This window comes from Parastagonospora nodorum (assembly GCF_000146915.1).
Source record: "Parastagonospora nodorum SN15 chromosome Unknown scaffold_1, whole genome shotgun sequence".
NCBI lineage: Eukaryota > Fungi > Ascomycota > Dothideomycetes > Pleosporales > Phaeosphaeriaceae > Parastagonospora > Parastagonospora nodorum.
The window spans coordinates 1,115,743-1,127,506 of record NW_001884549.1 but is presented as its reverse complement, the minus strand read 5'-3'; the positions used below and the strand labels follow the sequence as shown (position 1 = coordinate 1,127,506).

General features: G+C 54.3%; 5 protein-coding genes across 5 annotated transcripts; 3 read left to right on the top strand and 2 right to left on the bottom strand.

The window, feature by feature from the left end:
* Positions 1–64: 64 nt before the first annotated feature.
* Positions 65–3,346, top strand: SNOG_00484 (hypothetical protein; the record flags this gene model as incomplete). The annotated part of the gene is made up of 1 exon (XM_001791117.1): positions 65–3,346. The coding sequence occupies one exon, from the start codon at positions 65–67 to the stop codon at positions 3,344–3,346; it is 3,282 nt and encodes a 1,093-aa protein (XP_001791169.1).
* Positions 3,347–4,087: 741 nt separating this feature from the next.
* On the bottom strand, positions 4,088–4,652 carry SNOG_00483 (hypothetical protein; the record flags this gene model as incomplete). Its single annotated transcript, XM_001791116.1, has 2 exons — positions 4,088–4,362; positions 4,424–4,652. The coding sequence occupies 2 exons, from the start codon at positions 4,650–4,652 to the stop codon at positions 4,088–4,090; spliced, it is 504 nt and encodes a 167-aa protein (XP_001791168.1).
* Positions 4,653–5,369: 717 nt separating this feature from the next.
* SNOG_00482 (hypothetical protein) lies at positions 5,370–6,503 on the top strand (the record flags this gene model as incomplete). The annotated part of the gene is made up of 3 exons (XM_001791115.1): positions 5,370–5,393; positions 5,465–5,772; positions 5,918–6,503. The coding sequence occupies 3 exons, from the start codon at positions 5,370–5,372 to the stop codon at positions 6,501–6,503; spliced, it is 918 nt and encodes a 305-aa protein (XP_001791167.1).
* Positions 6,504–7,272: 769 nt separating this feature from the next.
* SNOG_00481 (hypothetical protein) lies at positions 7,273–7,426 on the bottom strand (the record flags this gene model as incomplete). The annotated part of the gene is made up of 2 exons (XM_001791114.1): positions 7,273–7,298; positions 7,348–7,426. The coding sequence occupies 2 exons, from the start codon at positions 7,424–7,426 to the stop codon at positions 7,273–7,275; spliced, it is 105 nt and encodes a 34-aa protein (XP_001791166.1).
* Positions 7,427–7,534: 108 nt separating this feature from the next.
* On the top strand, positions 7,535–10,478 carry SNOG_00480 (hypothetical protein; the record flags this gene model as incomplete). Its single annotated transcript, XM_001791113.1, has 2 exons — positions 7,535–10,045; positions 10,113–10,478. The coding sequence occupies 2 exons, from the start codon at positions 7,535–7,537 to the stop codon at positions 10,476–10,478; spliced, it is 2,877 nt and encodes a 958-aa protein (XP_001791165.1).
* Between the last annotated feature and the right edge of the window lie 1,286 nt (positions 10,479–11,764).

The window sequence follows — 11,764 nt, the reverse complement described above, 5'->3', positions numbered from 1 at the left end:
GCTTATCAGATTCTTGCGCTCTGATCGTCGTCCCCACTCCACTCACGTGCTACACTCAACCACAATGTCCAATGCTGGCAAAGACAAGAGCCATCGCCGTGCACTGCGCGCATTCGCAGAGAGCGAGGCGATGAGTGATAGCGGTGACGAAGATGGTCTCGATATCTTGGCTTCGTCTCGAAAAGGCTTGGACCTGTCGCAGTACATTGATGGTCAGTCAACGATTCCTAACCCCTCACATTTTAGGCATGCTGAAGATTTGGCAGTCTTAACACAGACTCAGTCTCAATCTCAAGACACAAATGCCAAGCGCAAGGAGCGTGATGTGGTTGAGCTGAGTTCGAACGATGAAATCCAGCCTGTGCGGCGAGCCAAAGCGCAGAACTCGCCCGCCCCGGACTCTGGACTTGACGATGTCACGGCCGAGGAGGACGACAACGCAGAGTCCGAGTGGTCAGAAGAGGATACACGGGCAGCTTACCGCGAATGGAAAGACCGCAAAACCAACAAGCGTAAGCGTGTCGCAGCAGAAACTACCAGGATCCGGACACAGAAAAAATCAAAAGTAGCGAGTGCAGCAGCGTCTAGCATTGTTGGCCGCAAGCCACCACCCAAGAAGAAAGATAGACACGGGCCAACTGGATTCAGCACCGACTCCGTTGCGGAGGACGTGGATACTAACGCTACGTTCTTGGACGACCCCATACCGGACTACATAACCTCACGTCTGAAGAGCCTCAAGAAGCTACACGAAGCTGGCTTGAGATATCCGCCTAGCTACGAAGGCATTGATGTAGATGTAGTGGAGAAGGAACAGAGGCCAGTGCTCGACAGGGCCATCAAGCCACAGCGCGAGAATAAAGACATCAAGCTAAAGGAATCTGGAGGCGTTATCCCCGCACCGATTGCGCAGTGGTTACGCGACTATCAAGTTGGAGGCGTGCAGTTTCTCCACGAAAGGTTTGTCAAACAGACCGGTGCCATTCTGGGCGACGATATGGGTCTCGGAAAAACCATCCAGGTCATTGCTTTCCTCACTGCTGCTTTTGGCAAGAAAGCGACCAAGAGTGATGCCAAATGCATGCGTGCTATGCGACGCGAGGGCAAGGACCGGTGGTATCCGCGCATATTAATCGTTTGCCCGGGCACTCTGATGCAGAACTGGGAAGAGGAACTCGCCAAGTGGGGTTGGTGGGAAGTCTACCGATATCACGGTAATGCGGCAGACCGAAAAGGAGTTCTCGGTGCTGCAGCAAAAGGCATGCTCGAGATCATGATCACAACTTATACGACTTACCGCAATCATGAAAGCGAAATCAATACAATAGACTGGGATTGTGTCGTCGCGGACGAGTGTCATCAGATCAAGAGCAAGAACGCAGAAATCACCAAAGCAATGAACAAGATCAATGCTCTGTGTCGGATTGGACTCACGGGAACTGCCATACAGAACAAGTATGAAGAGCTGTGGAACCTGCTGAACTGGGCACGCCCTGGCGCATATGGATCTGCGCAGGAATGGAAGCAAATGATCAGCCTTCCTTTGAAGCTCGGCCAAGCACACGATGCCACCAACGCTCAGCTAGCTGATTCCAGGAGCCGAGCGCAGGAATTGGTACACAAGATTCTACCCAGTGTGTTCCTCCGCCGGATGAAGACGCTCATCGCGCACCAGTTGCCGAAGAAAAGTGATCGCATCATCTTCTGCCAGCTCACAAACACTCAAGCGGATGCTTATCGCGAATTTCTAGATAGTGACAAGTGTCAGTTCATCCAAACTGCAAGAGAGGATTGCGACTGCGGTTCTGGCAAGAAGCGAGGCTGGTGCTGCTACGTTAAAGTTTCGGAAGCAGAAGAGAACTGGAGCAACTTTGTCTTCCCATGTATGGCGACACTAATGAAACTAGCCAACCATCTCGCTCTCATCGTTCCGCAATCTTCTGATCTTCCCGAAAAGCGCTCCAAAGATCTCGAGCTCTTGGAACTGGCTTGTCCAAGGCAATATCGAGAGCTGTACAAGAATAGAGACAGCATACTGAAGCAGTCACAGCGCGAGTTTTGCGGCAAGTGGAAGGTGCTTCGACGTTTGCTCGACTTTTGGCATTCCAATGGCGACAAAGTCCTCATCTTCTCACACTCAGTACGCTTGCTGAGGCTTCTAAGAGGGTTGTTTGACATTGATGGAACGAAGTACAACTTCTCGTACCTGGACGGTAGCATGAAGTATGAGGATCGATCGAAGGTTGTTGCAGACTTCAACGCCGATCCCGATCAGTTCGTGTTCTTGATCAGTACAAAAGCTGGAGGTGTCGGGCTCAACATCACTTCCGCGAACAAGGTCGTGATTGTGGATCCCCACTGGAATCCAGCCTACGACTTACAAGCCCAGGACCGTGCATACCGTATCGGACAAACGCGGGATGTCGAAGTTTTCCGTCTCGTCTCTAGCGGCACGATTGAAGAAATAGTATATGCGCGTCAGATTTACAAGCAGCAACAAGCCAACATCGGCTATAATGCCTCGGAAGAGCGGCGCTATTTCAAGGGTGTAATGGATCAGGCCGGAAAGAAAGGCGAACTCTTTGGTCTTGAGAACCTCTTTACCTTTCAAGAAGACAGCGTTCTCCTCCGCGACATCATGCACAAGACCAACATCGCCGAGTCGAAAGCGGGCATCACCGCCGCAGACTTCAACTACGACGCCTCGCAACTCGATTCCGATGACGACGACATCCTTTCCAACAAGTCCCTCGGCATCGCAGACGACGACATCAACCTCGGCGAAATGAAGAAACTCGTCGAGTCGTTCACATCCACATCCTCAACAGGAAGCAAATCCCGCGGCAAGAGCTTCACAAAGCGCACCGGTCCGGACCCCATCAACGCCATCCTCGCAAAAGCTGGTGTTCAATACACGCACGAAAACTCCGAAGTCATCGGCCGCAGCGAGATAGAAGCTCGTCTCGGCAAACAAGCCATGGAACTTCGCAACGACATTGACCTCTCCAGCAAGCGCGTATTCCAGGCTTCACAGTCGCAATCCCAATCACAACATACACCACATTCGCACCCGTTTTCGCACGCCTCTGATCGGGACGACAGTGATGTGGAGGAGCTCGGCAGTGCCGTCAATGGCGAGTTTAAGATCACGTACAGATATAGACCCGACGAGAAGATTCGGAGGAGGCAGTTTTGCAGTGTCGCCGAGAGCATGGGGTTTGATGATCCGATGGAGTTTGCGCTGCTGGTGGAGAGTAGCACGCAGATTGAGAGGAGGAAGATGCTGGAGAGGTTTTATCGTGGGCGCAGGAGGGAGATTTTGAGGGATGATGGGGGTGAAGGGTAAAGTGGTTCTGGCGTTTATGGAAGGCTGGACGATACCCATGTGTTATTCAAGTAGTCACGGTACTATGGTGGGGGTTTGAAGCAATTGCGCGGTTTCTTCAGGCGAAATATTGCACGGCGCCAGGTCAATTTCACAATGGCAGGTTTTATTGTTGTGTTTAATGAGCGTGCAGGATTGTCCCTGTTCCGAAATTTGGCACGAGAAACGAAAGCAAAAAGATACAAAGCAAGACTGAACAAGCGGGACGGACCACCACATGTCCTGTATACATCCTTATCCTTCCCATCCAACTATTCTTTCAAGAGGTGCGTCCAAGCAAATCCAAGCGCAGAGCACCCGGCATGCTCGACCACCAAATCCATCATCATCCATCGTGATACAACAGCTAGCTTGAGGCTTAGCTACCACAACACGCATACAAGCCCGTGGATCCTCGCTGGTACGCGGACTTCCGAGTCCCTCACGAGCGGTACGCCAGGGTCGTTCATGAAAAGCTATCTGCATCCCCTTTGAAACCGGCACAATACCTCGCACGACCGCGGCGTCAGCCACACAACCGGCCTCTACGATTGTGTGCCTGGGGCTGCTGTTGTGGAGGGTGTTCTGCGCCAGCCTCAAAAGGGCTGCAAACATCGTTTCATCAAGGACCCTGGGGTCAGGCTCGTGGAGGGCTCGGAGTCCCGCGTACGGCGTATCCAGGGGCTGGTATGTTAGTTATCGACTGTTGCTCTCACGAGGCGATTATGTCGAGAAGAGAGGGGGATTGTCGAGGCCAAGCCTCGCCATGATGGCGTTGACGACTGCGAGGCCGTTGACGCCAGCGTCGATGTATGCAGCTCCAATGACTGCTTCGACGGTGTTTGCGACCATTCCATCGCTTGCGCGGTTGCCCATACCTGCATTCATCAGGATGCACGCATCGATGCCGTTTGCGCGGCCAATCGCTGTGAAGAAGTTGTTGCAGGCGTTGCGCTGACGAATTTGGGAGTCGAATTGTTCGACTGAGAGACGATGTCCTGCGGTGAGGTTGTTAGAAGGTGCATTACATCGTTTGGCAATTGATAGGACTGGGCTTACCGTGGCTGTCACGAAATTCGTACCATTTCTTGCAAAGGACGGCGTCGATGATGGCGTCGCCTACGGTTTCGAGGTTCTTGTTCTTCCTCACTAGATGGCGGATTCCACCTAGTGAAACATACATCGGGTCCATGTTCATCTGCAAGGCCTCGAGACAGATGAGTTTATCGGTGTAAATGTATCCGATGATTTGTTCGATTATGGCAATCTTTTGCTCGATGTTGGCCATGGTTTCTGCGTTTGTATGCTGCGGGATGGGTGATGTGGTTTTGAGAAGCTGTGAAAGGAGAGAACGTGATGAAGATGAAGGGAGTGTGGAAGTCGGACTGTATCTATAGTATTCGTGCTGGATGCTATTCAGCCTCGTCGACTTGTTGCCTGGCACGCCGCACCAGCCACAGTGGTGTTTGACCGGTCTGCAACTTTATAGTGCTATATGCGTGCCACAGGCATAGACAGAACAGCCCCGTCGAATCAAGTGGCATCGTCTACGCAGATGCATTGATCAGGACGGCGTAGGGTGGCGGTTGGCTGGCAATGCTGACCACGACAGATGTCTAGGACTCGAGCCTGATGACATCCTGGTATCGATATGGCCGCCCACTGGTGCAATCGTTCGGTGCGACAATGATTCTGTTGCTTGGTACTAATGCGCAGCACCGAAGTCGACTGTGAACGAATAACTGTTTGCACTCCAGCGAGTCAAGAAGCGACTTGATCGACGTGCAGTGATCGCATTCGCGCCTTCGCGTTGGTGGCTTCGTGGGCGCCATGCTAGCGTGCCGCAGTACGTCATAACTTAGAACAGGGTCTCGCCTCTGCCGGAACGAATCCAAGAGGTCAAGAAAAGGATGTGCGCCATTAACCTAGCACTAAAACCAAAGCTTGTAGCCGTTCATACCGAGCGAAAAGCACCGAAGTACGGATCAATCGGATCACAAGCGTCATGGCAGACTATGGAGAGCTTGCGGTACGCACTCCGCAAACATCCATCCCAGCTTGCTCTACGTACATGAACCCTGACACATTTTTTCATTAAAGGAACTTGGCTTCGAAGTTGTAGACAAAGGTGTCGACAAGTATCACGATAAGGTCTACGATCACTTGCCAGCCTGGAAAAGGAAGCAACAGAGACAAGATCGACGACGGTCTCAGGAACAGCAACAGCACAATCAAGCACCTTTAGGGAACGAACACAATCGCTCGAGGGACATCGAAGCAGGAGAGCCCTACGAAGAAGACTACAACAACAATCGAGGCATGTCGTCATACGGCCAGTCGCAGGCGCCGTCTTACACTCCCAACGGACGCCAGGACTATCGCGACTATCGCGACGATAGAGATGACCGGTACGTGCGAAACGAAGGGGCAACGAGCGCGTACTATAGAGACGCAAACGCCGGTGCGATTGTGATGCGCGACAACGAAGCATATCAAGGAGAGCCAGAATATGGAGGCGTTGTACGTCAAACTCCCAAGCTGATCTGAAGCCAGAGCTAATGGGCTCCCTCAGCCAAACGCACCGCCCCCGCCACCGCCTCCTCCCTATGGCTACGGCTACGATGACAACGACACGCGTGATCGCGGCAGACCGGCACCGTCAAGGATGCGCTCAAACTCGTGGTCGCCGCCGCGCAACCAGAGAGATGAGGACGAGAAGCCGCGCCGCCGTCGACACTCCAGATCACGCTCAAGCTCCAGAGAGATAATGGACAACAAGCAGCGCCTTGCGGCCACCCTCATTGGAGGTCTGGTAGGAGGATTCGCTGGGAGCAGAGCCGGCAAAGGCAAAAAATACGACACTGTAGCCACGGTCGCAGGCGCCGTCCTAGGCGGCATCGCTAGTCGCGAAATCTCGGAAAAGATTGGCGAGAGGAAAGAGGGCCGCAAGGACAAGAGACGAGACGAGCAGGAAGCGTGGGAACAGAAACGTATCGGCGATGGGGGTCGTGACGACAACCGCAGTAGAGGCCGCGACGACAGCCGCAGACGCGAGCGCGACTCTGGAGACTATTCTAGAGATTCGCACGGCTGGTGTGAGCGCTGCGGACGCGAACGCTCGCGCTGCAGATGCAGATAAAACTGCAATTCTAAAGCGGAAAGTGGGGTCTGTGACGAGTGGCTGAAAGGCCATGCTCGCGCTGACAGACGACGGTTTACGAGGGTATTTCCATTGGACGGCCTAAAATTGCGACATTTTTATTAGGGCTCAGGAGTCTGGTGTACGCTGTGAATAGCAAGATACCCCTGGGCGGCTTTGTAGGGTTGAATCATCATGACGGTTTTCGTGAGTGAATGGCACTGCTGGGCGATGACTGCGAGTTTGGAAAGGTGATGCAGTGATGCACTAACAAGATGGGGCTGCAACGCGGTGTGAAGCGAGTGGGCCATGCCAGGGGTAGATTTGATAGCGTGCAGGGTGATGTCGCGATAGTTGGGTGCAGATGTAGATGACGGGGTCAGCACACACAACTGCACAACTGCACACGGACCGGGGAACAGCAGCGGGCGCGCGGGAAGTTGCCACGAGCACGCCGTGTAGGGGAATAAGCAAAGCGTCGCCGTGTAAGGCTGAGCTAGAGTTCGGGGTTGAAGCACTGGGGGGGGGGGGGCCTGTGCGTTTCGAGAAGGATGGTCGAAGCTGGCTCCCGCAAAGCCCAAGCCGCGCCCGCATCGCATCATCCCTCCCGGAAGCATCACGGTTCACCCTCAGTGACCCTCTTTCTGCATAGACAGCACCGCATCTGAGCACCCGCACTGCACCCGCACTGCATCCGCGAGAGACACGGCTGCAGCTCGCCCAAAGCCACCACCGTCTTCCAAAATTGGACAGCCGAGCTGTAGCTTGCTCACCCGCGGCCATTGCATTGCCTGCCTGCGGCTCTTTCGCGCAACAAGCACCCACACGCGCACAAGACACGTACTAGAAGAGCTGCACCACCACACCACCACACCGCGCACCAGCACCAGCACCATGAGCTGAGCCCTCACCACCGCTCCCATTGCTCTTTCCTTGCCCGGCACGAGCTCCTTCCTCTCTGAGCTGCTTTAATCCCGCCCTCACACCCGCCTGTTTGCCTCTGGCGCTGCTCCCCCGCCAGCACCACCACGATGCGAAGATACAGGCCCGGCGGCGGCGGTCCGGTGCGCGCCCATGGCGGTGTCGCTGTCCCGGACCCCTTCGCCATGGTGCGCGCGTACGACAGCGACACCAATCCCGCCCGCCCCATACGCCCCTCTCCTCTGGCCGCCTCTACCATCCAGGGTCTCCCACTCGACCTGCTCGACCGCCTGCGCTCCTTCCCTCTCTTCCAGGCAGCCCCGGACTCCTTCCTCACCGCCGTAGGACTGCACCTCAAGCCGCAACTCTACCAGCCGCACGACACCATCCTCACCGAGGGCGAGACGGGCAAGGCCATGTACTGGCTGGTGCGCGGTGCCGTGCGAGTCACCTCCCGGGACCAGGAGAGTACATATGCGGAACTGAAGCCTGGTGCTTTCTTTGGCGAGATTGGCATCCTGATGGACATCCCCCGCACCGCCACCATCATCGCCAACATGCGCTCGCTCGTCGTGCGTCTGAACAAGGAGGATCTCAAGAAGGAGCTGCCCAAGTTCCCCGAGGTCGAAATGGCCATCATGCACGAAGCGCAGGAGCGGCTGGCCATCCTGGAGCGCAAGAAGAAGGAGCTCCGCGGCAAGCGCCCCGCACTTCCCCTGCGCCAGATCACGGGCAAGCGCGAACGGGAGGACGGCGACGTGGTCATGGCAGAGACAGGTGTCTTGCGTGATGGCGACGTCGTCAATGCATACAAGAAAAGGAAGTCTCCGAGTCCGGGACTCACCGACGCAATAGCCCATAGCGCGTTCGGAAACGGTGGTGTCCATGTGAGACCTCTGCTCAAAGAACTGCCGCTCTTCTCCAGCCTGCCCGACGATATCCTGCACTTTATCGGCATGCGCGCGCAGCCGCTCACCTTCCCTCCCTTCTACGACATCATCAAGCAGGGCACTCAGGGGCGCGACGTCTTCTTCATCGTCAAGGGCGAAGTCGAGGTGGTGAATGTGAATGGGCCCGAGATGAACGGACACACATCGCCCATTCTAGGCCGCAGAAGATCCATCGCCGCAGGTGAACACCACTTCCAAGAAGTCAGGGCGCGGTTAAAAACAGGCCAGTACTTTGGCGAAGTCGTCAGTCTCTCACTAGCACCCCGCCGAACCGCGACTGTCCGCTCCGTCTCTTCTGTGGAGCTTCTGATGATCAGTGGGGATACCCTGAACCAGCTGTGGGAAAAGTGCACGCCAGATGTACGGCGGCAGGTCGAGTCGGTCGCGAAAGAGAGATTACAGACCGCAAAGGACAACGACGTACACATGGCCGACATCAATGGCACCCCCAATATCGACGACCTTGCGATTGTCGACATCACAGTTCCTCGAACGCCGAGGCGAAAGAAGAGCGTGCCGACCGTTACTTTCAATGACATCCCCAACCACATCGACAGCCCCGTCACTCCCTCGCGAAGAGAGGAGAAGGTCATGGAGCCATTCGACCCTGACCCGTTCCTCAATGTTGACTTGGATAACGTCCGATCGAGATCGAGAAGAGGGTCATTAGCACCGCCTACTCCAGAGTCTCCGCACAGTCCGACAAAGAGCGAGTTTCCCAAAAACCCGTCGGCAAACGGGTCGCCACTGTCGCCGTCGCCCATGCCCATCTCAAAGCACACTTCAACGCCACCAGACGCTCCTCTCGACTTCAAGCGACCGCGCATGATAAGGAGACCGAGCAAGTACAGCAGAGGAAGGTTACCGGATCCGCTCTTGACCAAGGTCTTTGCGTATCTCAACATACACGAGCTGATGAAGTTGCGGAGCGTATCGTGGCATTGGCACAAGACCATCTCTTCATCACCCGACATCATGCACAACCTCGATCTGACCAAATTCAACCGAAAAGTCACTGACCGCACACTTGTCGACATAATATGTCCCTTTGTCGGCACGCGGCCAAGATACATCAACATCAGCAACTGCTTCCACGTCACGGACGAAGGCTTTGCAGAGTTGGCCAAGACGTGCGGGCCAAGCGTACGGATATGGCGCATGAAGAGCGTGTGGGATATTACAGGACCGGCAGTCCTCGAGATGGTACAAAAGGCAAAAGGACTGGAAGAGGTCGACCTCAGCAACTGCAGAAAAGTAGGAGACAACCTTCTCGCTCGCATAATCGGCTGGGTCGTTCCCGAACTTCCACCACAAATGGCAATGGCACACGCACAGCACCAAGCGCAAATGAACGGCCGGAGAGGAAAGGGGGCAAACAGCCAGCCGCCGCCGCAACCACTGCCACCGGGGACGGTTGTTGGATGCCCGAAGCTTCGGAGGCTAACCCTGAGTTACTGCAAGCACATCACCGACCGAAGCATGGCGCATATTGCTGTCCATGCCGCCAACAGGATCGAAAGCATTGATCTGACAAGATGTACAACTATCACAGATGTGGGCTTCCAGCACTGGAGCGTCTACCCCTTCCCGCGGTTGACGAAGCTGTGTTTGGCCGACTGCACATACCTCACAGACAACGCCATCGTCTATCTCACCAACGCGGCCAAGGGGCTGAGGGAGTTGGACTTGGTAAGCCACACCATTCTATGACAGAGAACTATCGCTAACATCAATACAGTCCTTCTGTTGCGCCCTCTCCGATACTGCAACAGAAGTCCTCGCCCTCGGCCTCCCCTCCCTCACACATCTCAACCTCGCCTTCTGCGGCTCCGCCGTCTCCGACACCTCCCTCCGCTGCATATCCCTACACCTCCTCGAACTCCGCAATCTGTCTGTGCGCGGCTGTGTCAGGGTCACCGGGACCGGTGTCGAGGCTGTCATCGAGGGATGCAGAGACTTAGAACTCTTCGATGTCAGTCAGTGCAAGAATCTTGGACGATGGCTGGACGCAGGTGGCGTCCAGGCAGTCAAACAACGAGGACGAAACGTCAAGTTTGAAACGGTGGCGGATGGCAAGTGGAGGGTTGGAAAGCAGCCGTTGTAAATTGGCGAGAGTTTATGAAGCAAGGCGAAGAAGTCATGTGATGAAGGGAAACGATTTCACGGCGATATGGAGCATGTTCTGCGCATTTATCCTGCGCACGAGCGAACAAACAACGGATAGTCGGTCGACTTCATGTACTTGTTTGTATTCTTTTTGCGGGGCGGTGCATTTGATCAGGTCATTCTAGACTTTCGTTATCCCTCTCTGTTTTGGGTTTTTGGAAAAGAGGTAACATCAACTTGTGTACGATTTTCTTGATACCATCACCATGTATCTCATTTTCTCTCGTAGCGTCATTCTTGCTATTGTTTTGTATAGTTGAATGTGAGAGTGAATAGATTTCGGTTCACGCCTTGTGTATGTTCGGGTTTTTTTGTGGGATGTGCATATGTGACTTGCATACGGAGGTTTACGAGTGTGACGATCACAAGTCTGACCTGGATCATTGAATTTGAAGGGGCCACTGATGCAGTACCTATTTTTATTTTCTAAGATTATTGGCCAACATCGATTGAGTTTCTCGTCGGCTCAAGGCAGGTTTCCTCTCCTCCGATTTCCCGCCCGCAGTACTCAAAGTCCAGACGTTTGTGCTGAAATCGCCAGACGGGCCTGGTCCCATGGGAAGCCGCTAATCGCCAACTGATCAGGACATGCTTTACTTTTGAGAAGCACCGATAGTCACAATCTAGCGTTCTCAAGGACCTTCTAGGCAACGAATGGATGTACCTTGTTCATTTGTGAGATGTGGCAAGTCGCCTGCAGCATATCCCGCTCTCTCAGGACTTGTCATGGTCCGACTTTCGGTTTTTTCTTTCTCCTTCTAAACTCTAATTTCTACGCGGTGGCGATTGGGTGAGTACATGGGTAGGAACCTTGTGGTGGCAGCGGAGTCTAGTGTCTCTTCGACACGCTAGTGGTTCGGGCGTCGGGTGAATGTCTTCGTTGCAGCCTTCGCGGAGATTAAGGGTTCCTGAGATGTGCGGGGAACTATTCTTCAGTTTTGTAGGATTATTTCTTACTGCAATGCGGAAATGCTGTGACGACATGTTTTTCTTGGGAGTGTACGTCGGTTTTAATGCTCGAGGCTCCTGTCACACCATTTCCGTACTCGCGCAAATCTCGCTTGAGCAAGTATCGACTGGCAGACATTCTTTTACCAGAAGAAATGGCGATAGCTGCAGGCGTAGCGATGAACGGTTGTGAAGACCTACCTAGGCAGTGGGTAAAATTAGCCCGAAACTCTAATCTGATGGAGGGAACATCGGTGCATCCGGCCACGCGACTGC